The sequence below is a fragment of the Dromiciops gliroides genome, chromosome 2, assembly GCF_019393635.1.
Source record: "Dromiciops gliroides isolate mDroGli1 chromosome 2, mDroGli1.pri, whole genome shotgun sequence".
Lineage (NCBI taxonomy): Eukaryota > Metazoa > Chordata > Mammalia > Microbiotheria > Microbiotheriidae > Dromiciops > Dromiciops gliroides.
The window spans coordinates 254,334,555-254,362,221 of record NC_057862.1 but is presented as its reverse complement, the minus strand read 5'-3'; the positions used below and the strand labels follow the sequence as shown (position 1 = coordinate 254,362,221).

At 38.8% G+C, this 27,667-nt stretch overlaps 1 protein-coding gene across 1 annotated transcript in view; it reads left to right on the top strand.

Annotated features, from left to right (window-relative positions):
- LOC122739854 (coiled-coil domain-containing protein 170-like) overlaps positions 1-27,667 on the top strand; it is a 53,570-nt gene that overhangs the window by 10,011 nt on the left and 15,892 nt on the right. Inside the window, exon 3 of the mRNA XM_043981566.1 lies at positions 26,335-26,591. Within this exon, the coding sequence (XP_043837501.1) occupies positions 26,335-26,591 (257 nt within the window). The remainder of the gene's footprint in view (positions 1-26,334; positions 26,592-27,667) is intronic.

The following is a 27,667-nucleotide window of genomic DNA, read 5'->3' as shown; positions in this document are numbered from 1 at the left end:
CAATCAGCGCTGATTAAACACTGACTTTGTGCCAGGCATTGTACTAAACACTGGGGATACAAAAAGAGGCAAAAGTATTTCTGAGCCTTGGTTTCCTTATATGCAAAATTAGGGGTTTGGATTTGTTGATCTCAAAGGGCCCTAAAATTTCATGTGACTCTATAACTATAGTACCTGGAGGGTACAAAGAACATTTGGTCTTCAAATTCAAATGACTGACTCCTGTTGACAAGCTCTATGAAGGATAACCCTGGTACAAGCAACTAGGAGCTACCTGGTGATAGCAAACAATTGTATCTATGTTCAAAAAAAAATTAGGTCTCAAATGCTATGGTAAGTAGGTTTAGTTTTTGAAACCTCAGTAAAATATATTCATTCTGTTCTACTTCAGTGGATCTGTGCCTCAGTAATGTGAATCATCCTTCTAGTAGGGCAAGTCATAATTCATTCTCAGTTCTCATATCTCCTGAAGCATTATCAAAAGGTTAAACTATACCCCAGAACCACCCTGTGTGAGCCAATAGGTCAAATTGGAAGAGTAAGACTGGAAATTTTCCATTGGTTTGTCTTAGACCAAAATCAAGATTTTTTAGTGCTGTTTTTTGTTTTATTGCTTTGAAATTATTATTTTAAAATTATCTTCAACTCTCATGCTTTTAACACTGATGCTTGATCTCCAAATGAATCATCTCTTCCCTTTTCTCCTAACCCTAATCATATATAAATTACATTTTCTTGCCAATGAATTTGTTTTTCTTTTTGGATGCCCTTTTAAATTTTTCCCTGAAATTAACCTAGTCTATTTCTGGAACATAGCAAATGAGCCACTGTGAACTTTTGCGGAAGAATTAAGCAAACAGTGCCCATTGGGAAAAGCCATATGGTAGATGAATGATTCTCTGGGCATTTGGTTGGTGACTGTCATGTCTTAGAATAAGTCAACATTTACCAACAGGCCTGGTATAATGCCAGGTAAATATATATACTACTGAGAAATGTGCAAAAGTAGCTTGAAATAAAAAAACACTATTAACATGCCTTAAAAGCCCAGAGTTGTAAATTGAAATATGTCGCTTAACCACAATTGCCTTAAACATCCAGGGCCATCTCCAGGTGTCCTGATATTTATCTTGCCACTGGACCCAGATGGTTCTGGAGGAAAGAGTAAGGTTGATGACCTTGCACAGCCCTTCCTCACTTAAATCCAATTCACTTCAAGTCATGACATCACCCTGATGTTATGGTCCTCTTCCAGAATGAAGGACAAACAACAACAACTGAAGAGATGCTTTGAGACACTTGCCCAGGGCATAAGACTTCCAAGTTATAACTCTGATTGTAATATCTTTCTTTCAGTCTCTTACATTCAAAACCTTATTTTCTTGGACTCTTTCTTCCCTTTCACTTCTCATTTGAATGAATGAAAAAGTATTGATCAAGCCCTTACTCTGTGCAGAGTTGTGCTAAGTACTGAGGATACAGATAGTCCTTCCTTCCTTCCTTCCTTCCTTCCTTCCTTCCTTCCTTCCTTCCTTCCTTCCTTCCTTCCTTCCTTCCTTCCTTCCTTCCTTCCTTCCTTCCTTCCTTCCTTCCTTCCTTCCTTCCTTCCTTCCTTCCTTCCTTCCTTCCTTCCTTCCTTCCTTCCTTCCTTCCTTCCTTCCTTCCTTCCTTCCTTCCTTCCTTCCTTCCTTCCTTCCTTCCTTCCTTCCTTCCTTCCTTCCTTCCTTCCTTCCTTCCTTCCTTCCTTCCTTCCTTCCTTCCTTCCTTCCTTCCTTCCTTCCTTCCTTCCTTCCTTCCTTCCTTCCTTCCTTCCTTCCTTCCTTCCTTCCTTCCTTCCTTCCTTCCTTCCTTCCTTCCTTCCTTCCTTCCTTCCTTCCTTCCTTCCTTCCTTCCTTCCTTCCTTCCTTCCTTCCTTCCTTCCTTCCTTCCTTCCTTCCTTCCTTCCTTCCTTCCTTCCTTCCTTCCTTCCTTCCTTCCTTCCTTCCTTCCTTCCTTCCTTCCTTCCTTCCTTCCTTCCTTCCTTCCTTCCTTCCTTCCTTCCTTCCTTCCTTCCTTCCTTCCTTCCTTCCTTCCTTCCTTCCTTCCTTCCTTCCTTCCTTCCTTCCTTCCTTCCTTCCTTCCTTCCTTCCTTCCTTCCTTCCTTCCTTCCTTCCTTCCTTCCTTCCTTCCTTCCTTCCTTCCTTCCTTCCTTCCTTCCTTCCTTCCTTCCTTCCTTCCTTCCTTCCTTCCTTCCTTCCTTCCTTCCTTCCTTCCTTCCTTCCTTCCTTCCTTCCTTCCTTCCTTCCTTCCTTCCTTCCTTCCTTCCTTCCTTCCTTCCTTCCTTCCTTCCTTCCTTCCTTCCTTCCTTCCTTCCTTCCTTCCTTCCTTCCTTCCTTCCTTCCTTCCTTCCTTCCTTCCTTCCTTCCTTCCTTCCTTCCTTCCTTCCTTCCTTCCTTTCTTTCTTTCTTTCTTGGTGAGGCTTGGGGTTAAGTGACTTGCCCAGGGTCACACAGCTAGTAAGTGTCAAGTGTCTGAGCCCGGATTTGAGCTCAGGTCCTCCTGACTCCAGGGCTGGTGCTCTATCCACCGTGCCACCTAGCTGCCCCCTAGTCCCTTCTTTCAAGGAGAGAAAAACACATATAAGAAATTTCATCTGTAAATCAATTGTTTATTAACTTGGCTTGACTTGTAAATGATCTATGGGTGCGGTGGCAAAGCATCTATTTTCTGTAATGTTATTTTCATTCATATTCATTTACAATGTTGAACCATTTGACAGTGGCAAAACCTTTGGTGGGGATAACTTTCTTTTCTGGATCTTAAGTAATTGTTATTACTGAGGAGGTGGGGACTTTAGCACTTAAAGAAGTAGATAACAGGTCCCATATTCTACATGGGTTGCTTTCTGGGATGATGACTTCAGGGGCTGGGCTTGAAAGTGGGACTGGTTGGTCTAGGGAGTGTTTCTGCTCTCTGGGTTCTTGGGCTTACCAGTCTATCAGTGGCAGTTGGTCAACTGTTGGTGGTGGTGAGGAAGGTGGGCCCTTTCTTGACAACAATTGCTCCTCTCATTTATGGCTTCAGGGCCTGGGCTAAAAGCAGGACCAGTCTTCTAGGGGACAGTGATACTCCTAAGGGATCTTGGGTTCAGTGTCCTGGGCTGTCTTCATTTGAATCTTGGGGGAGGTTGTGGTCGAGGTTCTGGTGGTGGCTTGATTCTCTCGGCACAGAACACTTTCTGTCTCTCCCTCCAAGTGCCTTGCTGCTTTAGTTAGGCTGGCTTACTTGCCTTCGAGATGTCAGTTGGTTGGCAATTGGTTGAGATGATTTGCCCTATATCAATAGAAGCTGCTTCCCTGGATGATAGGGAACTTTAGGATTTCCAGCCAATTTACAAGTTTTTTAAGTTCTACCTAGGTAGTACCTTTCACACATAGCCATTCCCCTTCTTTCTGTTTCTACTGTCTCCATTCTAGTTCAGACTCTTATGTAGATCAGTAGGATATTTTTCTAAAAGGTCCTGCAACCTCAATTTCACCCCCTTCCAAACTCTCATACCTTTGCCAAGAATCTTCTCTGCCCCATAGATCTGCTCACTCTACTCTTCTCAAAAACCATTAGCATCTTCCTATTACCTACCAAATGAAGGTCAGACTCCTTTCTCTAGCCTTTAAGGTCCTCCATGATCTCACACCACCCAAAATTTTTCAGCCTTATCTCATGTACCTTCTCTCCATGTACATTGTATGAAATCCTAGATATCACATAGATGCTGCAAGCAAGCAGTGAGCTGGGAATGAAGATTGAAGAAGATTAGGATAGACAACACTGGAAGACTAGATAGTGTTCTTAATGATCCTAAGCTTTTCACTGCTGCAAAAGCTCATCTTTTTAACACTACTATTCTTCCCAGTGATGCTCTATGGTCACAAACCATGGAACACAACAATCTTGGAAAAATCAAAATCACAGAAATCTCAAAGAACAATGGAGAGATACAGGGTGGATGTAAGTACTGTCATCTGTAATGGATTACTAACAATGGCTTGTGTGCATGATGTGCCGTGAAAGATGTCATTATACATGTAGAGCAAGAAAAGGAAGTGGGTTAGTCATAGGATGAGAACAAGGGATAACAAACATAGAAAACTCAAGTACAGCACTAGTAACCATGAAATATTAAATTTCAATTCATCATACATTTATTTATTTATTTATTTATTTTTGGAGGGGCAATGAGGGTTAAGTGATGTTAAGGGTTAAAATTCCAGCTAAACTGTCTAAAATATCTAATGAGTGGTCGCCAATAAATTATAAGCTTTAGCAAGAGTTAGACTTTTAAGCATTTATTAAGGAGAATAAGAATTTGGTAAAGAGAGAGAGAAAGGCCTAGATTCCTATCTATTAAAGGGAGAGCACATTTCTAGCTCCGCTCTCCACCAGAGTCCAGAGGAAAGAAAAGCGAGACTGAGCGCCAGTCTCTTCCTTCCTCCTCCCACTAGCCCGCGTCACTTCCTGACTCCTGGTCTTGCCCTCAAAGACCTTCCCTTCATGGGCAGAACTCCTCTACAGTAAGTATCCAGCAGGTGGCGTTATTCCAATCGTTACAGTCCCCCCTGTTGTTCCTCAAGAAACAAAATGTTTCCTTGACGGAACAGTAAAAACAATATGATAACTATTGCTAACTAATAATATGTGAACAACAATATAGAAAAGGAAGAGAGGAAAGTTTTGTCCAGAGGGGCAATTTTTTTTTTGTCCTCATGAACCGACGCTTTGACATTAGTCTTGCAAAGGGAGGGCCTCTGCAGAGAATACATGTTACAGATGGTGTATATTATAACAGAAAGAGAAAAAAACCAACAAAAAGAACAAATCAAAACTGTTCATTTAAAGTCTCTGAAAGTCTTTTCTCAGATGTCCTCTAGGTGTAGTCGTGGAATGGAAGTCTTTTCAGGGGTTGATGTGTGGATGCTGGTAATCAGCCAGGAAAATTTCCTACAAAATTGAGCTTAACACAACTTTAAAATAGCTTTGTCAATAATCAAATCAAACAATGAAAGTTCTCAAAAACATGTCTAAGGGAATTCAGAATCTTAGTTGTTACACATGAAACATATAATAAAACAAAAATTGAACCATTCTTTAAAGTTATAATATTACTATAGTCCCCCCCTTATGGAGGGTAATTGAGAAGACAATTGCTGCGATATTAATTATTAAAAATAATTTTTTATCTTTGTTTCATCACTTTTTGCATCATCTGCCTAATTATCCTCATGCCATTATGAGAAATTAAAAAATCTAATATAATTGGTAACAGGTGTCAAGGCCAAATTCAACACTGTATTTATCATGACACCTGAGATAATTATGGGGGTTACCATAAAAGAACAGAGAAATGATGGGATATGAGCATTCCCACACTTGAGCGATATGTACTGCCCATACAGTATGCCAGGCTTAAAATAGGTGGATGGAATATATGTCCATGCCACCGAACATATTGGAAGAAACTGAGTCAGACTTAATCAGATGCATGGGATTGAGATGTCCATGGCATCAGGCATATAGGAGGGAGCATAGAAGCCAGGTGTAGAAGTGAGATGGGTGGGATGAATACTTCCAGCCATCTGTACAATATTGTGGGGAAAAAGAGAATAAAATATTAAACCAAGAGAATCCAACCTCAACATTTGTCAAAAGCCGTTCCCTCGGCCATACCTTGACTTCATGCATGTCTCCCCTCATGTGACAGTTCAGTGTCTGCTCTTGCATGTATTCCTCTTGTGATTGGATGGCATCTTGGCCAACTGGCATCTGATAACTCAGAATAAAGGCAATTAATGTCTTAAATGATAAGTTCCCATAATCCAAGTCTCATATGGATTTAAAATTGAGGATAATAAATGATTGCAAAAAATGTGAATACATCTTGACTCAAAATATAATATATAATTATGCAACAATTTCAAATAATACCCTTTTTTTTTACTTAGTATACAATTACTTTTGTGAAAAATCAGAACATACTTAAATACAAGTTAAAGCACAACAGAATCTCAAAGAACTTTTTTTTTTTGAAAAAAGAAAACTTTTACAAATGTTCCCCTCTTTTTTTTTTTTTTTTTGGAATATGCTTATCAAAAATAATACTTCTAGAATCAATTTACACTTGCCATGGCAACCAATTTGCCAGGGAAATGCTTTAAAGAGTTTGATCAAATAATCAGTTGAGAAAAAATAACAAAAACAAACAACTCAGAATATGGGAGCACAATACTCCTAGAATTAACATTGTATTATGAAATCAAAACCATCTTGCCATGTTTCAAAATTAGATAGACAAATGAATAGAAGAAAATACAAATGGAACAATAAAAGACAGTGAAATTCAAACTAAGGAAATCTAAATGAATATGAACTTAATATCAATAAGAGTATTATAAAATATAAACTTGATCACATGACTATAAAAAGCTTTTACAAATATTCTCCTTGTTTTAAAAACTAAGTATAAGACACAATCTCAAAAGCATGAAAATCTCTATGAAAATAAACCCATACCATTAATTTCAAAATGTATATATAATAGCATAGAAATCCTATGTAACCTCTGAACTGACATTAATACTCTGAGTGAATTCAGAACACTTTTGATTCCGATATCTAAAATCCCCAACACTCGTATCAATACCTTGCTGCTTACTTCTACATTTCTCTAAAATATATACCCTTCCATGGCAAAAGAAGCAGAGTCTTGAACTATGTTGATGGTTGTCATTCTTATTCAGTTTAAGTTTTTCTTCTTTAACCCCTTTATATTGTCTGTCAGTCTTTTCACCATACAAATGCTTTATAAGATTACTAATTAAAGACAAAAGCAGGTTAGCAAAATTATGAACAAAACAAGCATATCTGGAATTTAAAGAGTTTTCTAAGATTGTCTCAAAAGCACAGCCAGGCCGGGGAAGGGCTGAGCCTGAAGCTGCAAATGCAGGTAGAGAAAGTTGAGCATGCGCATCAGATCTCTGGACTTCCCAGGCAGGGGAAGCAATGGGCTTGGCCATAGGAGGAGTAGAGGGTGGGGTCTGGAGAGGAGGGGAGGGACCAGAGCAATTTGAATCAGACTTGATTTTGAACTCAGGCCTGGATTCCTCTTCCCCCACTTTGCCTCCAGGTGCTAGGGGATTAAAAGCTTCTAGAGGGTGGGTCATTGCCTCCAGGCATGCAAAATTAGAGCAACAATTAGTGTTAGAACTGGGAAAAGCTGCGGGAATCTCTTCAGGTTTCTCTGAAAAAGCATGGTTGGGAGAGGGAGAGATATTTCCTTGTGTGAGTAAGTTGCTGGCTCTTTTAACAAAAATAAAAAGAAAAATAGAAAATCCACAAAAACAAAGCATTAACATGATCTTATCTCCCATTTGTCTGGTTAAACAGACCAAAATCAAAAATAGGATAATTAGGGAGTTTAAAAGGTCCATTCGAAAAAATTCAAAGGAAAAACACAGCCAGTACACCAGTACTTAGCAGTTAAAGGGAGAGGGAGGGGAAATTTCTTACCCAACCAGCAGATCAGAAGAAGACTGAGGGTTAGCTTTCCTCTTCGTGGTCAGCCATCTGTTAAGGGTTAAAATTCCAGCTAAACTGTCTAAAATATCTAATGAGTGGTCGCCAATAAATTATAAGCTTTAGCAAGAGTTAGACTTTTAAGCATTTATTAAGGAGAATAAGAATTTGGTAAAGAGAGAGAGAAAGGCCTAGATTCCTATCTATTAAAGGGAGAGCACATTTCTAGCTCCGCTCTCCACCAGAGTCCAGAGGAAAGAAAAGCGAGACTGAGCGCCAGTCTCTTCCTTCCTCCTCCCACTAGCCCGCGTCACTTCCTGACTCCTGGTCTTGCCCTCAAAGACCTTCCCTTCATGGGCAGAACTCCTCTACAGTAAGTATCCAGCAGGTGGCGTTATTCCAATCGTTACAGTGACTTGCCCAGGGTCACACAGCTGGTAACTGTCAAGTGTCTGAGGCTGGATTTGAACTCAGGTACTCCTGAATCCAAGGCCAGTGCTTTATCCACTGCACCACCTAGCTGCCCCCATCATACATTTATTAAGCCTACTGTGTGTCAGGCATTGTGCTAGGTACTAGGGACACAGAAAAATGAAACTCTCTCTGTCCTCAAGGCATTTATGTTATATTTCACAATACAATGTATTTACTCTTTACAAAATGTAATAAACATTTTTATTTATGGTTTTGGGTTCCAATTTTAATCCCCCCTTCTGTCTCCTCCCCCCTTCCTGAGGTGGCAAGCAATCAGATATGGATTGTACATATGATTATGTAAAACATTACCATATTTGTCATTCTGTATAAGAAAACTTGATTAAAAGAAAAAAATGAAAGTGAAAAATAGCATGCTTCAGTGTGTTCCACCACTATTAGTTCTTTCTTTGGAGGTGGATAGTATGTTTCATCAATAGTCCTTTGATAGTCTTGGATCACTGTATTGTTGAGAATAGTCAAGTCATTCACAGTTCTTCATCAAACAATATTGCTGTCTCTGTGCACAATGTTTTCTGGGTTCTGCTCACTTCACTATACATCATTTCATACATGTACACTCTTAAGGAGTGTTAAGGAGTCCACTGAGTTTGTCTTTTTGCATTGCCATATTTTCATAGGAGGCCCTGAATGTGTCAAGGGCAAAACCTGACCTTGATCTAACAGAGACTGGACCCCACTGTGTGTCCTGGGGACTCAAAACCGGTGCCAGTCAATATGAGCTAGGCTGAAAAACTCCTTGTGTAGCTGGGACCCTTGTAGATAAGCAGACCATCCTGTCCTTATCATCTAGCAGTTCCCAGGGAGGGCAGTTAGGTGGTACAGTGGATAGAGCACTGGTCTTGGAGTCAGGAGGACTGGAGTTCAACTCTGACCTCAGACACTTGACACTACTAGTTGTGTGACCCTGGGCAAATCACTTAACCTGATTGCCTCAAACAATCAGGGCCATCTCCAGTCATCCTGATATATATCTTGCCACTGGATCTAGATCCTCTGGAGGAGAGTGAAGCTGGTGACTTTGCACAGTTCTGCCTCACTTAAATCCAATTCACTGCAAGTTGTATTATTACCTCCTGATGTCATGGCCCTCTTCAAGAATGAAGGACAAACAACAAGTAAGTACCCAAGGGAAAAGAAGGCTGCTTTTGCCATTGCCTTGCTCCCCCATTCTGGAGGGGGAGATTTATGTTATCCCCCCTTCCTTTGTTGTACTGTTATAAAAGGCAAACTTCTGTATGGATTGTGAACTTTTTGAGTTACATATTCATGTTAATTTCTCTTGTGATAAACCTAGTTTTCACAGTAAGTTTTGTGAAGTTGTGATTGCCCATTGATAACACAAGTAAACGCAAAGTAATTTGAGGAAAGTGAATACTACTAGTGAGGTGGGTGGGAGTGGCTTCACATACATAGAACATGGCACTTGAGCTGCCTCTTGAGGGAAACTAGGAATTCTAAGAGACAGAAAGAAGTAAGGAGGGGATATGTTCCAGGCATAAAAGGCAACCAGGCAAAACATGGAGAAGGGAATATAGGGAACAGCTAGTAGGCTAGTTTGCCTGGGATGTAGAATGCATGGGGGAAGGGAAGGGAGAAATATATTGTATAAAATGATTCTGGAATGGTTGATTGGACCCAGGTTGTGGAAAGTTTTAAATATGAGACTGAGAATGTTGTAGTGAAAAGTAATGTGTGATAGTTGAGCTAGGAGTCAGGAAGACCTAGGTATGAACCCTACTTATTATACTTAGTAGTTGTGTCACTATGGGTGAGTCACTTAAACCCTCTGAGTTTAAATTTTCTCATTTGTAAAATGGGGGATGATGATAACTATTTATAGTTCTATGAACCCTTTTTATAGTATTGTTGTGAGACTCAAAGAAGATAAAGATTTTAAAGTGTTTTGAAAATTGCAAATGTTATATAAATGTCTATTGTTTTACTCCAAAGGTAATAGGGAGCCACTGAAGATTTTTGAGCAGGGGAATGACACAATCATATCTGTTTTAGAAATATTATTTTGGTGACTGTGTAGTGGATGCCCTAGAGAGGGAAGAAATTGGAAATAGGTACACCAATTAAGAGACTTTTGGGAGTTCCAGTGAAATGAGATGAGACCCTTCACTAAGCAGTAGTCATGTGAGTAGAGAGAAAAGGGACAAAAGCAGAAGCAAAAATATTTGGTAAATTAATAGATATGGAGCTAGGGGATAGGGGGCAGTGAGGGATGACTCCAAGGTTACAGACTTGGGTGACTTGGAGGATGGTGGTGTCCTGAGTAGAAATAAGGAAGTTTGGAAGAGGAATGTATTTAGGAGGGGGTGACATAAATTTGATTTTGGACATATTGAGTTTGAGATATACATGCAATATCTAGGTATAGCCACCCAATAGGCAGTTAGCAATAGGACTAGAGTTTAGTAGAAAGATTTCAGAACTGATTGTTTGACTCAATGGGTTTTCCTGTCTGTAGATCATAATCTAGGCAATATGCACTTCTAGGTCATGACATGGGCAATATACATTTTGCAGTGAAATGAGCTAAATAGGAAGAAAGCATACAGTTGGCCTAGTCAAGTCACTACGTCCAAACAAACTACAACCCAAGGTACTGAAAGATCTGGCAAATGTGACTGTTTAGCCACTGTCAGGTATAGGATTGTAATTGGGGTAGATGGAACAATGATAATGAAGAAGAAAAAGAAGGCAGAAAATACTCTGGTACTAAAGAAGCACTCTGGCTCTGGAGTAAGAGGAGCTGGGTTCAAATTCATGTTATTTACTATGTGACCTTTGGCAAGTCATTTAACCACATGGGCCATAAAGTGTGGGATTTTAAGCCAAATGCTCCTTGAAATTCTTTCTAACAATTGATCTATGATCTTTTGAAATATCATAGAAAACGAGAAAGACACTATAGGGTCAGTGAAGAAAGCAGTTTACAGGGAATTTTAACAAATCACAATAGCATTTTATTGTCTACCATTTGCTAGGAGTTGAAGATGCAAAAAACCAAAAACCAAACAAATGGTCCCTGCCCTCAAGGAGTTTATAGCCTATTAGGGGAAATGACATATATGCAGATTAAGCGAACATGATGTGGGATGGAATTAGGGTCAGATTGAATTTGAGTCATTCCAAAAGAATTACAAAACTCAGTTTCTCAAGTTTTATTGTAATACTGTTGGTAAACACAGGGAGAGAACCAGAAAAGTGGAAAGGTATCTCTCGAATTAGGAAAGGAAAGATAATTATATTTATAGTATGGATAAATTGATTATCAGTATCATTATAATAATCTCCACTTTAGGGAGGTACAGAAGAGGACCTATCCTAATTTGGAGTTCCTGAGCGCTTAAGCCAACCCCTGAGGCAGGTACCTTTTTCTGTGGAGGTGTGTTTTTGGAGTTTATACATCATAAGGTGAATCTGGGGACAAATTTGGCCTTTTCTGTGCATGTCTCTTTCTGATTCCCATGCTTAGTTTCAAAACATCTTCATTTTTCATTTATTTCTAGTTTGATTTTCTATAGCCTATCAGTATATTATTGTTATAGTTTAAGGTCTTCACGGCCTGCCTCCCTATGTTACCGTTATGAGTACTGAATTAATTCTGTGGGTAAGAGAACCTAGCTTATAAGTTATAAGTTATCCATTAACTGGGGTCTGGATCCCTCTTAGAGCTCATGTCTGAATTAGAGTTTAGGTCTTAGGCTTTTCTGTTAACCCCTTTTTTGCCTCCTACATCAAACACAAGGTAATTTTGAGGTGGGGGAAGCATTAACAATCAGAGGAATTAGGAGAGGACTCACATAGGAGGAGACACAAGCTGGGTTTTGAAGGAAGCTAGACATTCTAAGATGAGGAGATGAGGAAGAAAATCATTATAGGCAGGAGAAACAGACTTAGCAAAGGTGCAGAGGTGGTAGATGAAATATGTATGGTATGTGAGGGTCAGCAAGCCTGCAAGTCTGGCTGGCATATAGAGTGCATGAAGGGGATGTGTAGTAAGCCTGGAGCCAGGTCATAAAGATTTCTGTCAATGTCAGATGCAGAAGTTTGTATTTTAACTAAAAAGCAATAGAACCAATGGAATGTTTGTTTGTTTTAAACAAGTGATTACTGTGGCTGAACGTGTGCTTTAGGAATATTTTTGTGGTTGGGGTAAGAAAAGGGTGGGGAGGCAGGAAGGAAACAAGTGTTTATTAACTACTGTTGAATATTAAAATATAGTTTTTACATCTGCCTGTCTCCTGCAACAGATCAGAGAAATAATGTTTAATTTCTCCTATAAAATTAATAAATAGATCAGAGGAATTATAATATCTTATAATATCTCCTACCAAAACCAGATCAGAGAACATGATATCTTCTAAAAGACAAACCAGATCAGACAGACAGAAAAACATAATATCAATTTAGTATTTTGTCCCAAGAAGAAAGACATAACATATGATGATGTGGAGACTTCAAAGCTCCCCTTCTTTCTAAGGGTTTTTAAGGTTTCTTGCTCACTGGTTACAGGGTGATGTCAGTTTTATTAGTATGATACAAATTAACTTAAAGCAAATACTACAACAGGCAGCTTAAAGACACAGGAAGGATTTACCAAGGACAAGGATGTCTAGATATTTGCTAAGGAGAACAATAAGATCTATTTACTCCCCCCCCTTTTTTTTCCAGGGCAATAGGGATTAAGTGACTTGCCCAGGGTCACACAGCTAGCAAGTGTCAAGTGTCTGAGGTCAAATTTGAACTCAGGTCTTCCTGAATCCAGGGCTGGTGCTTTATCCACTCCACCACCTAGCTGCCCCCAATCTATTTACTCTTTAGGGAAAGAAGATAGTGAATGGGGACTCATTAGTTGAAGTTTAGTCAAAAGGGGCATTTTGATTTGTTTACTCTCTTGGGGAGAGAAGTTAGTAAATAGGGACTTATCTACTAGCTGTCAGGGTTCAGCCTGAAGTTTTAGCCAAAGGGCATTTTCTATTTGGATAGTAAAGTACCTCCATCAAATCCAGGTGATCCATATATTAATTTTTAAAAAAATTTTTAGTGAGGCAATTGGGGTTAAGTGACTTGCCCAGGGTCACACAGCTAGTAAGTGTTAGGTGTCTGAGGCCGGATTTGAACTCAAGTACTCCTGACTCCAGGGCTGGTGCTCTATCCACTGCGCCATCTAGCTGCCCCACCATATATTCATATTAACACCACCAACTATGTGCGAAGCACTACAGATATTATCTCATTTGATTCTCACATAAACCTTGGGAGGTAGGTGCTATTATAATCCCCATTGAGGAAACTGAGGCAGACAACTGACTTGCCCAGGGACACACAACTAGTTTAAGGCTGGATTGGAATTTAGGGATCCCTGACTCCATGCCCAGCCCTTTATCTACTGCCTCTAAACAAGGGGATAGGAGAGCTCTTTAGGAGTAGGTGCTGGCAGGGAAGAATTTGCTGAGTTTGAAAGTTTAACTGTCACTTTAAATATTTAATTGCTATGCTTTTCAGTATACATACATTTAATATTGATGTTGTATTGTCATTTGTGAAGCCATGAAACATGAATGGTTTTCCTCTCTATTTCTTTTGAAGCTTTCAATTTTGAATTAGTCTCCCTTCCCCCAAGATCTCACACACACACACACACACACACACACACATTTCCTTTTCAATAGAATTCATCAGCATTTGACAATCAATTTGTAGCTATGGTTTCCCAAATGGTCCTTTTGCAAAATGTCTAAGAAATAACAGTTTCATGACATATCACACAATTGACCCATATCCATTCTTTATTCTGAAGTTTCTTTACCTTGTTTTGTGGTGTGCTACATTGTTGTTGTATATTTCAAATGCCCTTTCTGGGTCTGGATTTTTCTGTGGGAATGCCTGGAATTCCTATGTTGAGTTGAAATTTTTTTCCTCTCTTGGAAAATGTGTTCAACTTTGCAAGATAGATGAGTAATTTGGGGATAAAAGTCAGTTTCTCTCAAATTCCAGTATATCACAGTCCTGTTCTATTGTTTCTTGTCCTGAATGAGAAATCCTGCACAATTAAAATTGTTTTTGATATGTGACATATTTTTTTTTCTGGATGCCTGCAAGATCCTCTCTCCGTTGATGACATTTTGGAGTTAGATGCTAATATGTGTCCTTTATTTTCACTAAGAGCGTGCCACTGGAACTTCCTAAATATGTGGAAATACCAATTTGGCTAAAAGAATATTTAATCAAACAAGGAATGAAGGAGATTCTCTGTCTCTGTCTCTGTCTCTCCCTCTCTCTGTCTCTGTCCCTCTCCCCCCCCTCCCAATGTCCCCTCTCTCTTTGTCCCTGTCTCCTCTCTCCTTTCTCTTTCTTTTCCATCTGGATTTGGGATTTCCATGATATTGAGGAAATTTGAGAGGTAGAGCTCCCTCCACCAATGCAGATCTGTAATTGTTTTGTAACTTAGTCTTACAGAATTGCCTGAGGCACTGAGGTTAGATGACTTAGTCAGGCTAACATAGCCAGTAAGGTACAACTTAAATTTAGGTTTTCTTGGCTCTGAGGTCAACTCTATATTGTTATGCCACATTACCTCTTACTTTAATTAGTGAACTCATGATCAGTGTTGAAGTATCTTTTGATAGAGACAGATTCATTTCTAGAGCCAAGACTTATTTCATCATTTTTTCCTACTACAATCTTTTTTTTCTTTCAGTTTCCTTTACCCCATGGTGTATATTCATACTTCTGAAGTCTTTTTACCCCTTATCTTGCTCATTTCTTTGTTTTTTCCACTCTTTTCCGTGAGTTGATTTTTTAATTAGAATTTTTCAGTTGTTCTTTTCCCCCTTAATTTGATATATTTGGTTTTGGGTTTTGAGGTATAAAGAGGGAACTATGCTCTCTGGCACATTGTTGAAAATCTCTTGAAAACTGTTTTAAATCCTGATCTGGAGGCATGTATGCTAAGTAAAGATTTCCTTGAAGTGAACTTGTGTCATTAAAAACTTTTAGAAGTCTAAAGCTCAAGTATCCATATTTTGCTCTTTTTTTTTTTTTTTTTTTTGCAGGGCAATGGGGGTTAAGTGACTTGCCCAGGGTCACACAGCTAGTAAGTGTCAAGTGTCTGAGGTTGGATTCGAACTCAGGTCCTCCTGAATCCAGGGCCAGTGCTTTATCTACTGCACCACCTAGCTGCCCCCTGCTCTCTTTTTTAAAAATTAATTTTTCCATGAACAAAAATCCATCTTCACTCCCTTCTATCTTCCTCTCTCCATTGAAAAAGAAAGAAAAAGAAAACCCTTGCCACAAGTATGAATAGTCAAGCAAAACAAACTCTTGTATTGATCATGTCCAAAAATATACCTCTCAGTCTGCACCCTGAGTCCATCATCTCTCTGGCAGTAGGTAGGAAACATGTGTTTTCATGAGTCCCCTGGAATTATGGTGGTTCATTGCATTGATTATAGTTCCTGAGTCTTTCAAAGTTGTCTTTGCAATGTTGTTGTGGTAATATAAATTTCACTCTTTATCATATAGGTCTTCCCAGGTATCTCTGAAACCATCCCCTTTTTTCATTCATTCACATACAAAAACCAGTATAATAGTATTCCATCATATTCGTTTCTTGCTTTCATATAGAATTTGTGGTCCACATGTCTTAAATTCTAAATATCCTAATCTCTTTAAAAATATTTTGTCTTCCTTGAGAAGTCTATTATAATACGGATGGATGTATCTTGCCTGCTATTTCTGTCTTTGCAGCTTAGATTTTTTTTCTTTATCAAAGTGTTAGTTTAAGAAAAATGTATCTAGGAGAGGTAAATTGTTGGTTCTTTCTTGTTGGTATTTTGTGGATTCTTTCTAGTTGTTTATTATCATTTTTTAAAAACCTTGGAAGTTTGCTTGATTATTTCCCAGATAACATTTAAAAAATTATTTTATTTTCTTAATTTTCTGGGATAACAATGATCCTGAGGTTTCACTATCTTGACCTGTGGTCCAGATTTGTCCCTTGATTTTTGATGTTTTCTACTACTCGAATTCTTTTAATAATACAGTAGTTTCTGAGCCTGTTTTCCTAGTTTATTATCTCCATTGTAATTGCTTTCCACTGTACTGAATCTGTTGTTAGTTTATAGTTTTTTAAAGTTTTCCATTATATTCTCTATATTTCTTACTTAAAAAGTAATTTCATTTCATAATATTATAAGATCACAGAATTATAACTTTAGAGTTAGAATGGAGTTTATGGTCATTAAGATCATGGTTCAACTCCCTCATTTTACATATGAGGAAACTGACACCAAAAGAAGTCCTGACTTGGTTAAGATGCAGCAAGCTCATAGTTGGGGATTCACACCCAATACAACCCTAGAACAAAATGTCCCTTCCAGGATAAGCTCAGTCTCCTAAAGTGATCACCATGCTGCCAACTCAAGCCTTGATCACTCCCTTCCCTTAGCCTTCTGATTGGAGGACTGGAATGCTTTCCTTTATAGAGGGTAGAGACTGGCCTCTCAACTCACTTTACTTTTGCATCAGATACCCTGCCTGGTTTCAACTTCAAGGAACAAGATAACCCACAAGAAAACCTCTGGTGTCTGTCCCAATTTCCTGCTTTCCAGCCTCCTCCTTTGTGTTGTCAAACACTTTAAATTGTAAGCTCAGGCACTGTCTTTCTTTTCATTCATTATATTCTTAGCACTTAGCACATTGCCTGGCACATAGTAGTCTCTTTAATAAATATTTATTGGATGGATTAGATTTAAGATAATGAAATAAATATAATGTAATATAAAATGTCTCTTTGTTATTGTTCTGTCATTTTCCAGTCCTGTCTGACTCTTTGTGACCCCATTTAGTGTTTTCTTGGCAAAGATACTGGAATGGTTTGCCATTTCTTTCTCCAACTCATTTTGCAGATGAAGAACTAAGGCAAACAGGGTTAATGACTTGCCCAGGCTCATACAGCTAGAAAGTGCCGCAGGCCAGATTCAAACTTCAGGAAGATAAGTCTTCTGGACCCAGGCCCAGCACTATCCACTGTGTCTCCTTGCTGCCCATTGCTATTCTATTATAATCTATGTAATCTGATGTAGCCTAATTATAATTTGGTATTTTTATAACCTCATTTGTGATTAGAAACATCACAAAGAACCCAGTAGAATGTAAAATCCTTGCAGGAAAGGATTATTATTTTTTTTAATCCTTAGCACCTACCACAGCTTTAAGTATTAGATACTTAATAAATGCTTGTTGAAATGCCTATTAAATAGAAGCAAAAATGTGTATTTTCATTAAATGAATGTAAAATTAATATCAGATTCCTTTGAATGCTAGACTGAGTGGCATTTGACAAGAATGTTATCTCCCAAACTGAATGTTCTGGGGAACTTTCATATCTATTTTAATCTTCCTCCATAATGATATTAACAGAACAAACACAGTATAATGATTTGAGAAATTGACTAAGGATGAATATTTCCTTATAATCTTTCTTTCTTTCTTTTTTCTTTTGGTGAGGCAATTGGGGTTAAGTGACTTGCCCAGGGTCACACGGCTAGTAAGTTTCAAGTGTCTGAGGCCGGATTTGAACTCAGGTCCTCCTGAATCCAGGGCTGGTGCTCTATCCCCTGTGCCACCTAGCTGCCCCGTAATCTTTCAAAAAATCTTTAATTTTAACTATAGCAATTCTCATATTTTTTTATTTTTACAAATCCTTCTTTATTCTGATTTTCATGCCAGTGTTAATTTTGGATTGATTTCCTATTTACTAAATAAATTACTACTAGTAATTTATCTATTTAAGGTTGTGTCTTGGAATGTTCTGTCTTGGTTCTTTTCCCATCTATATTCTTTTTGGTACTCTACTTACTTCCATTGCTGCATTTAAAAAATTGTGTCTGCACTTTTTTTCATTTTCTGTTTTGATTTTTATTTTTTGTAGTGCAATTTTAAAAGCTGCTTTTCTTGTTCTCAGTATTTCTATTGTTGTTGCATTGTTTTTGGAGAGGTTTATGACGACTCTGGCCCTTTTTAAGCCCTTCCCTTCGTCATCTTGACTGGCAAATCCAAAATGGACTACATCTTAACATAAAGAAAATGTCTGGTTGCCAATTCAGGAACTATTTGAGAATCAGCTATCTGTGTTTAGTCATAACATTGATTGTTTAGAGCAAAAGCCAAAATCAATACAAAACTAGGAGAAAGGATAAAGATGAGAATTTATTTAAGCAAGCTATCAAATCTGAGAAAAAAGAAATGGACAAAAATAATAACTTTGACATTATTACCATTTCTTAGAGACAACATATGCAAAAGTGCTGTCTAAGCAAGAAGCCCAAAGGGTCCAGGAATCCCCACAGATAACCCTTGTATGTCCTTCCCATGCAGAAAGATATTGCAGACACATGCAATATCACTTAAGAGTTCAAACTCATTTATAAAACATTATGGAGAAGAATGATAGAAAATTATGAGAAGTATCACCTCACAAAATGATGAAATGCAATAAATGAAAGAATGAAAAAGCATTTATCAAGTGCTTATTATGTGGTAGACACTGGGCTAAGCACTGGAGACAAAAACAAGACAGTCTGTATCATCAAGGAACTTACATTCTAGTGGGAAAGACAAGACAACACATATAAGAGAATGGGCAGCCGGGAGAGCTGTCCCCTCCCAACGATGTGGGGCAGCTAGGTAGTCCTGTGAATAAAGTGCTGAGCCTGATTTCAGAAAGCCCTGAGTTAAAATCTGGCCTCAAACACTTACTAGCTGTGTGACCCTGGACTAATCACTTAACCCTGTTTGCCTCAGTTTCCTCATTTGTAAAATGAGCTGAAGAAGGAAATGGTAAAACCACTCCAGTATCTTTGCCAAGAAAACCCCCTAAAGTTGAACAGGACTCAAAAAGAGTTATCTAATTCTAGGTCACTGCCACAACAGGGAAATTGACCTGCTGCTATTGTTTCAGTCTAGTCTATTCCTAATCTGAGGGTAAAAATTGCTTTGATGTTTTAATTTCTTTCATACATTGCCTTTGTGGTTATTCCATTTTAGCTGATCATTCAACAGCTACTTAAGTATCCTGTCCTTCCTTATAACATTTTTGCTTGCTGTAATTGTTGATAATTCAGTAGCATTACTGAATTCTTTGACCTACACTGCATACCACCCCCAAATGCTCTAATATAATGGCTTTCTATTTGTCATGAAATCTCAAGGTTCTCTGAAAGAGACCTATATGACTCAGTGAATAGAATGCTTGCTGGCTCTGGGGTCAGGAAGACGAGTTCAAATTCTGTCTCAGACACTTACTAGCTTTTGACCCTGGTAAAATCATTTAACCTCTATTTGCCTCAGTTACCTCATCTGTAAAATGGGGATAATAATAACTCCTAGGGATAATAATAGCACCTGTTTTCCAGGATTGTTGTGAGGATAAAATAATGAGATGAATGAAAAGCCTGAGAGACAGAGTTTCTGGGTACTTAATAATCAATTTATTAATTAGGCTAGCTAGTAATCAATACATTGATGTTCAGAGTTTATCTCTATAACCAAAGATACCTAAGGGAGATGCTGAATGCCTTAATATACTTTTAGAAAATGGGGTGTCCCTGACAGGTGAAAATCAACCCTTATTACTGAACAATTAATGAGGGGGTGGACTTTCAAATGAGGAGGTGAGCTGAAAGCCTTCAGCTCCTCCTGCTGAGAACATGGCTTGATCATGAGACTCAGGCATCTCCAGCAATCTAGACAAAAGAATCCATCTCTACCCAGACCACTCTGGTTGGTTTTCCCTTTCATTAGCTGAGTTACGCTAAACCACAGTGGAGGGGTGCAAAGACATGGCCTTAATTCTTTAGGGCTGGGATATACCTAGGTTATATTACAAATAATTTACATTATTTACACTATAAACAAAAGTAGTGTCTCCTAGTTGAATGGTATCTTGCCCCAAATCAGGAAGTATGTATCCTGAGGTATTATCCTTGTTCTTCAGAGATTAGCTGAATGATCTGTAGGGGCTGGTTCCTAAATAAGGATATAGGAAAAATCTTAATCCTAATTTAATAATTGGTTATTAACAATAGAATAATAATATAAAATAATTAAGAAACACTGTCATGAACAAAGAGGATTAAAAACAGAAGCCAGAGAACTAGCATATCCTTTGGGAAGGCTTGTTGATAATATTACACTGTGGAATGTAGGCTAAAGATCTAGGGTAGTGTCCAGCCACAGTAAGATGCAACCATGGAAACCCTACTTGGTTTCTCGAATAGCTTTCATCAGTATCATAGAATATTATATAGCAATGTAGCTTCCCTCCCCTACCCATGACTCCAGACTCACTGTCCCAACTCCCACTTAAATTGGTTGGCCAGGTCCCCAGAGGATGGCCAACGACTTCTGTACTAGAGTCCTAGAGGTAACCCTAAAGGGATGGGGTGGTTTTGTAGTTTAATTTCCCCCATCCAGTCTGCTTCCCCCATTAATTATCAATTAGAAAGCCAGAGTTAGGGGGCAGCTAGGTGGCACAGTGGATAGAGCACCGGCCCTGGAGTCAGGAGGACCTGAGTTCAAATCTGACCTCAGACACTTAACATTTAACTAGCTGTGTGACCCTGGGCAAGTCACTTAACCCCAATTGCCTCACTAAAAAAAAAAAAAGCCAGAGTTAATTAGTTCATAGAAAAGGGTATTTACAAAAAGAAAAAGAAAAAGGTATTTACTAATGTGGTAAATAATAAGAACAGTTGGTACAAAACCATCCTTCTATAAAAGTCTGGGATACACTTTCCAACACAAGTATGTACAAAAACCAGGGGAAAGAGGTAACATACAGTACCTGGTGTCTTTTCTCCCTTTGTGCAGTCCTCATGAAGTTCTCCTTTGGTGAGCTTTGGTCTTTGCTGGGCTCTAAGGGTCGGTGCCCTTGTAGAACCCTGAGGCTATCTTTCCTTGGTGTGTCTTCTTTGTCCTGGCTCCTAGTGCAGATGCAGTCATCAGCCACTGTTGTTCTGGTGATATGGCTACCAACAGCCAATAAGAAGTTAGTCCAACTCCTTCATCTTTTTGTTGTTTTTGTTGTTTTTGTGTTTTGTTTTGTTTTTTGTTTGCAGGGCAATGAGGGTTAAGTAACTTGCCCAGGGTCACACAGCTAGTAAGTGTCAAGTGTCTGAAGTCTGGATTTGAACTCAGCTCCTCCCGAATCCAGGCCTGGTGCCTTATCCACTGTGCCACCCAGCTGCCCCTCCTTCATCTTTTTGAAGCTCCCAAAGACATCCTCTGGTCAAGGGGGAGGGAGAAAATACACAGACTCTCTCCTCTTCTTCCTCTGTCTCCCCTTCCCCCAAGGGATTCCCTCTTAAGGGCTCAGCTGGATGAAGCTTTTTGACCATGAAGCTGGCCTGATATTGGAATATTGGATTCTGAATTATCTTCTTGTTTTATCCAAACTCCATAGAGGATGACTTTTTCTTTCAGCAACTATATTTCCTGTCTCTATTTGTTTCAATGAATCTGAACTTACTTTACACCTTTGATTGATTCAATAGATTTGTCTAGGCATTATTCACACTGAGTTCACACCTTTGATTGATTCTGAAACTCAAGGAGGCATTCTTATCTGTTGAAGGTATCAGGGCATTTTTTAGATACATTACTTGGGGTTGAGGGGTATTGGACACCCCTCTTACAGCAAGGCAAAATAAAATGAGGTCTTGAAGCATAGTTCTTAGTTTGCATTGTATTTGTAAAGCACTTAAAATGTTGAATGTTTCAGGACTGGCATATGTGTTAATGCTCAAAGATGTGACCAGTTGTGACAATGTTGGACTTCATGGTGATTTCCATAGAAACAGGCATGTTTTTTCCCTGATCAAATTGTAGCTCATAGCTCTTATTTAATGCTCTGAATGCACCTTTGTCTCAATCTTCTACAAAGTTATGCTGTTGTAGCTGAGCCCTAAAAAGCACTTGGACTCGGGGCAGCTAGATGGCACAGTGGATAGAGTACCGGACATGGATTCAGGAGGACCTGAGTTCAAATCCGGCCTCAGACACTTAACACTTACTAGCTGTGTGACCCTGGGCAAGTCACTTAACCCCAATTGCCTCACCCCCCCTCCCACCAAAAAAAAGATATCAAAAAGCACTTGGACTAAGTGTTTTTCAGGGAAAAACATATTTTCAAATTAATTTAGGGAAGTACAATCAATATTTTCAAATACTGGGGATTGTAAATTCCTAGAGGACATAAATAATTCATTCTTCCCTATAAACTTTCTTTAGTAGGTTAAGGGATTATAGCATAATAGGTCAAGAAGACCTGTGTTCCAATCCTGCCACTGACACATACCAGCTGGGTGACCCTGGGAATGTTACCTAAACAACTCTGAGCCTTAGTTTTCTCACCTGTTAAATGGGGATAATAATGCCTGTAGTTATCTCCTAGGTTTGTTGTGAGGCTCATATTATATGAGATATGTACAGTCTTTTGTAAAGTTTAAGTACTATACAAATGTCAATTTTTTATGTTGATGGAACATTAATATAAGATCTGTTTTGTGTGTATCACAAGTACACACTAGCTTTTAGCTTGTTTTATTTTTCTACTAGACTTCTTAAGATAGAATAAGGCACCCTCCTTATTCTTTCTCTGAATGCAGTCTAAAGTAGAAATCTGTGGCTCAAAGCACCTAGTCCTTAGGTCATCTTTCCTGTTAGGCATTACAATGCTTGTAATTGATGCAATTTCTTCCAGTAACAAAATGTTCCTGACCTTTTTCTGGTTATAAAGCAAATGTTCTTTTACAATGTCAAGTAAAAGCAAATTTGTCTTTCTTTCTCCTCTCTTACTAGTTCTCGAGATCACACTCAGCCTAATAAAGAAATTTGAACTGGAAAATTAGATTAAGGTTTCATAGTTAAGGGCCAACTAAATGCAGTGGTAGCTCAATTTTCCTTCATTTAGAGGACTTTCTTCACTTGGTCAGACACAAGGAAGCAGAAATTTCAAAATTTTCCCCAAAGATAAGTTCTAATAACCTATTACTCTTTTCAAATGTGGTTTAAGAAAAATGAACAACTCCAAAAGATTTATTAATGCTGTGCTTGGTGAATCTTATATCTCGGGCTAGTGGAGGAGAGGACAGTATAATAGGAAGGGACAGCCTCTGCTATTCACTGTGGGGTTTGATTAGGGACTAAACCTAAGAAAAGGTAGGCAGGAATGGGGGTGGCCATGGAAGAGGAAATTAATTGGGAGATATGTATTAACTACCCTCATCATGGTTATGGAATCTCTTCCAGAGTTTTCAAAGAAGGGTAGGCAAAGAGCTAGTTGTCTGTGATGATCTGAATAAAGCACTTCCCAGATTGAACTAGAGATCTCTTTAGATATATACCATGTTTTTCATCCTCATTTTAGTTCCATATCTACAACTGGACACAAATACCCAAGGGAAGAACTTCTTTGGGTTGGGAAATACCCTTCGGCAAATCCTTTGGAAGGGATTTTCTCTCAACAATGTCACTATTGGGGGGCAGCTAGGTGGTGCAGTGGATAAAGCGCCGGCCCTGGATTCAGGAGGACCTAAGTTCAAATCTGACTTCAGACACTTGACACTTACTAGCTGTGTGACCTTGGGCAAGTCACTTAACCCCCATTGCCCTGGAAAACAAAAACAAAAACCAATGTCACTATTTCCTCTTTGCTTTTTGGAGCTTTGAGAACTTCAGGGGTTTTTACTCCCTTTTCCTAGCATTTAGGAGAGGACAGCTAGGTGGCACAGTGGATAGAGCGCTGGAAATCTGGCCTCAGACCCTGAACAAGTCACTTGACCCTGTTTGCTTCAGTTTCCTCGTGTAAAATGAGCTGAGCTGAAGAAGGAAGTGGCAAAACCACGCCAGTATCTTTGACAAGAAAACCTCAAATGAGGCCACAAAGAGTAAGACAAGACTGAAAAATGACTGAACACCATCAACAACACTTAGGAAATTAGTGTTAAATGGCACTTGACACTTCTAGAATTGGATCTGGAATCGAATCCATAGGTTCTTTAACTCAGAGTACTACCAGTGTGATTAAGAAATGTTGAAAGATACCATTGGCTGACCTGAGACACCAGTTGGGGAGAAGAAAAAAAAGGAAGAGAAAGAAATTGACAGGGAAAAGAAATTGGTGGGAGAAGAGTATGAGAGAGAAGAAGAGAAAAAAAAAGAGAGAAAACAGTGAGAAGTTCTTCAAGGGAAGTACTTTGACTCAGGTTACTGATACTCGGTGGCACCTGAGTTGAGGTCACTGGTAGCTACTGTTCTAGAACAACCCAGGGAAGAGGGAGTTTGCAGTACATGGGTTGCTTGGCTGTTTCCTTTCATTTATTTTACTGAGGCTGCAAGAAATGGCCTGAAATTAAGCCAGCCTACCAATGAGAAAGAGGCAGCTAAGTGGCTCAGTGGATAGAGAGCTCAGCCTGGCATCAGGAAGACCTTGAGTTCAAGTCTGGCCTCAGACACTCACTTGCTGTGTGACCCTGGGAAAGTCACTAAACCTCTGTTTGCTGGAGGCAGCTAGGTGGCTCAGTAGATAAAATACTGGGCTTGGAGTCAGGAAGAACTGAGTTCAAATCTGGCCTCACACTTATTAGCTGTGTGGCCCAGGGCAAGTCACTTAACCTCTGTTTACCTTAATCCACTAGAGAAGGAAATGCCAAACTACTCCAGTATCTTTCCCAAGAAAACCCCAGTCACAAAGAGTTGGACACCACTGAACAAAGGATCAAATGAGATTTGTGGGGATCAAATGAGATAATAATTGTAAAGTGTTTAGCACAGTGCCTGTCAAATAACAAGTGCATATAAATGATATCTATTATTATCAGGGCAAAAAAACACATGCACCATTTCCTTTCCTGTTTATTACAGAAGGAAATGTCCTTGAGATTCAGAACTCTTATATTTTGTATGTCATATCATATCTGATCACAGCCCAAAAGGCCAAAGTTATTGTAGGATACATTAGAAGAGACATAGGGTCCAGAAGGACAGAGCTAATAGCCAGTCCAAATCTGGAGTACTGTGTTCAATTCTAGATGCCACTTTTTAGGAACAACATAGATGAGGTCAAGGTACATCTAGAAGACCGCAACCAGAATGGTAATATCATGCCATGCAAGGAGAAGGGATGACTTAGGAGGCAGGGGGATGGAGGACCTGGTAATTATCTTCAAATATCTTCAAGTATTTGAAAAGTCACCATTGGAAAAGGTGATTAAAGTTGGTTTGGTTGCCCTTTAGAGAGAAAAAAAACTTGGAGTAATGGGTAGAAAATGGTAGGCTGGCATCTTAGGGCTTAATGTACAAAAATGTAAATGTAAAATTACATTTATGTAAAAAAATTAATGTAAAAAAACAAAAACAAATGTAAAACATTAATATATTAAAAAAAAACTTCTTAATAATTACAGTCAGTCAAAAGTGGGATGAGCTTTGTAAGGGGCTAAAATTCTAGCTATACTGTCTAAAACATCTAATGAGCCAATAAATTAGAAGCTTTAGCAAGAGTATTTAAGTATTTATTAAAGAGCATTAGGATCTAATGATCAGAGAGAAAGGTAAAAATCTAACTATTTCTAAGAGACCCCATTATCCGACCTGCCATGGCGAGGTCAGTAACAAAAAGGACCCAACGCTTCCTCCTTCCTTCCAGAAGCCTCCTGTGAAACTGGGAACATCCCATCCACATGCGCACACACATCTCCAAGCTAATTGGCTGGTAGCTTTTATAGACAGTACCCACAAGCAAACGTCACTTCCTGACGCCAAGGAAAAGCCGCATGGATAATGGAACTTTCCTATAGTAACTCTCCAGCAGGTGGCGTCACTCCAATTGTTACAGCTTAATGAAGAGCTTCAAACTGAAGAAGGATGCCCACTTACTGGAGATGCTGGAGAAAGAATTCTTGTTCAGGTCTAGATTGGACTAAATGAGCTCTGGATCTTCCTAACGGAGATTCTGGGATTCTGTTAACTAAAGCTCTATACTAAGTAGTGTTAACATGAACAATTTCATTCATGCTATTGGGTCTCATTGGATGCCATGATTTTATTTTTAAAATGTGGTTAACTTTTTTTAATGCAGGGAGGTTTGATTTTAGTTTATAAAATAATATCTGCTATCTGGTCATGAATTTCTAAAAGTTAACAATCAAAGGCTATTTAAAGTTTTCTGGTATGAAGGCTAATACCATTTTTGTATTTTTTCTCCCTGTATAGGTAAGGAATCTTCAAAACAAGCTTCTCACGAAAGAGTCTTCATTGCAAGAGATTAAATCCGAGCTGGAAAATTACAAAGAAAATAACGCCAGACAGTTCTCCCAGATTATGTCCCTGAAAGATCATATCAGAGATCTAGAGGAAATCAATGCTTCGGCCACCAGAATAAAATCTTTGAAAAATGCCAGCATTCAGAACCTTGAAAAAGGCAACTGGGACTTAAGTGAAAGAGTTGCAGAACTTGAAAGCCGTCTAAGGTAGGATGTTTTCTGATTTGTATGCCTATTGGGTGATGTGGTGATAAATTCACTGGAAAGGTGGAGACCTGGGTCCTGATCCTGCTACTAACTTGCTCGATGACTTTAGGTAAGTCATTTTATCTCTCTGAGGTTTAGTTTCCTCATCTGTAAAAGAAGAGAATTGAACTCTTAAGGTCTCTTCCATCTCTTAAAAATTCCACGATTCTAAAAAACATTTCATCATCAGCTCTGTACTCACTATGGATCATAGAGTTTAAATCAGGTCAAATTGCACATGCTTTTGGATTCAGCATTATGTAAAACATTTATTCCATTTTTTTTTGTTGGGTATAGAGATAAAAGATTTGAAATTGTGCCTTGGGCTTCCTTAGGAGGAGAACCAGAATTCTTTTCTGGGTGTGTGTAGAAGGGTGTGGTTTGGGGGGTGCAGTGGATTATAGTCTACATTATTTACAAGAGATATTTGAAGAAGTTCCAGGAATTACTATCATAGGAAGAGGCCTAGAAATGATTCTGTCCAAAGCAGTCACTTAAACTGTGTCAGTATCCCATTTCTAATTCTATGTTGCTTATAATGTCACGCCATCCAACAATCTGATTTTTCTTCTGACACTTGCATTTCCAAATTGTTTTAGAAGAGAAAGTACTTGGAGCCAAAAATTGAGTTGGGAACCAAACTTTTATGAGGACCAAGAGATGAGTATAAACTTAAGGGCCAGCAGGAGGGAGAAAAGGATAATTCCGTCTGGTTGTCCAGATGCTGTCTGAAATGTGGCATAGTCTAAAAGAAGAACCTATCAAAGGCAACACATCATTAGAATGACCCCTGTGTGGTAGATTATCTCTTGAAAGTAAGTCACATTTTCTGGTAGCTTGCCCTTTGCCTGAGTGCCATGTCTGCCCCTCCATTTGGCATGGAGAAGGCTTCAATACAATTTCTAAATAAAAAAGAATATAAAGTGATTCACCATTCACCTTCTTCACCAAGAACTTAAGAGTGCTCTCTGTGTCAGATTATTGCTCTTCTTTTAGGAGTCTGTCAGCATTTAAATGGAAAAGAAAATGACCAGCTA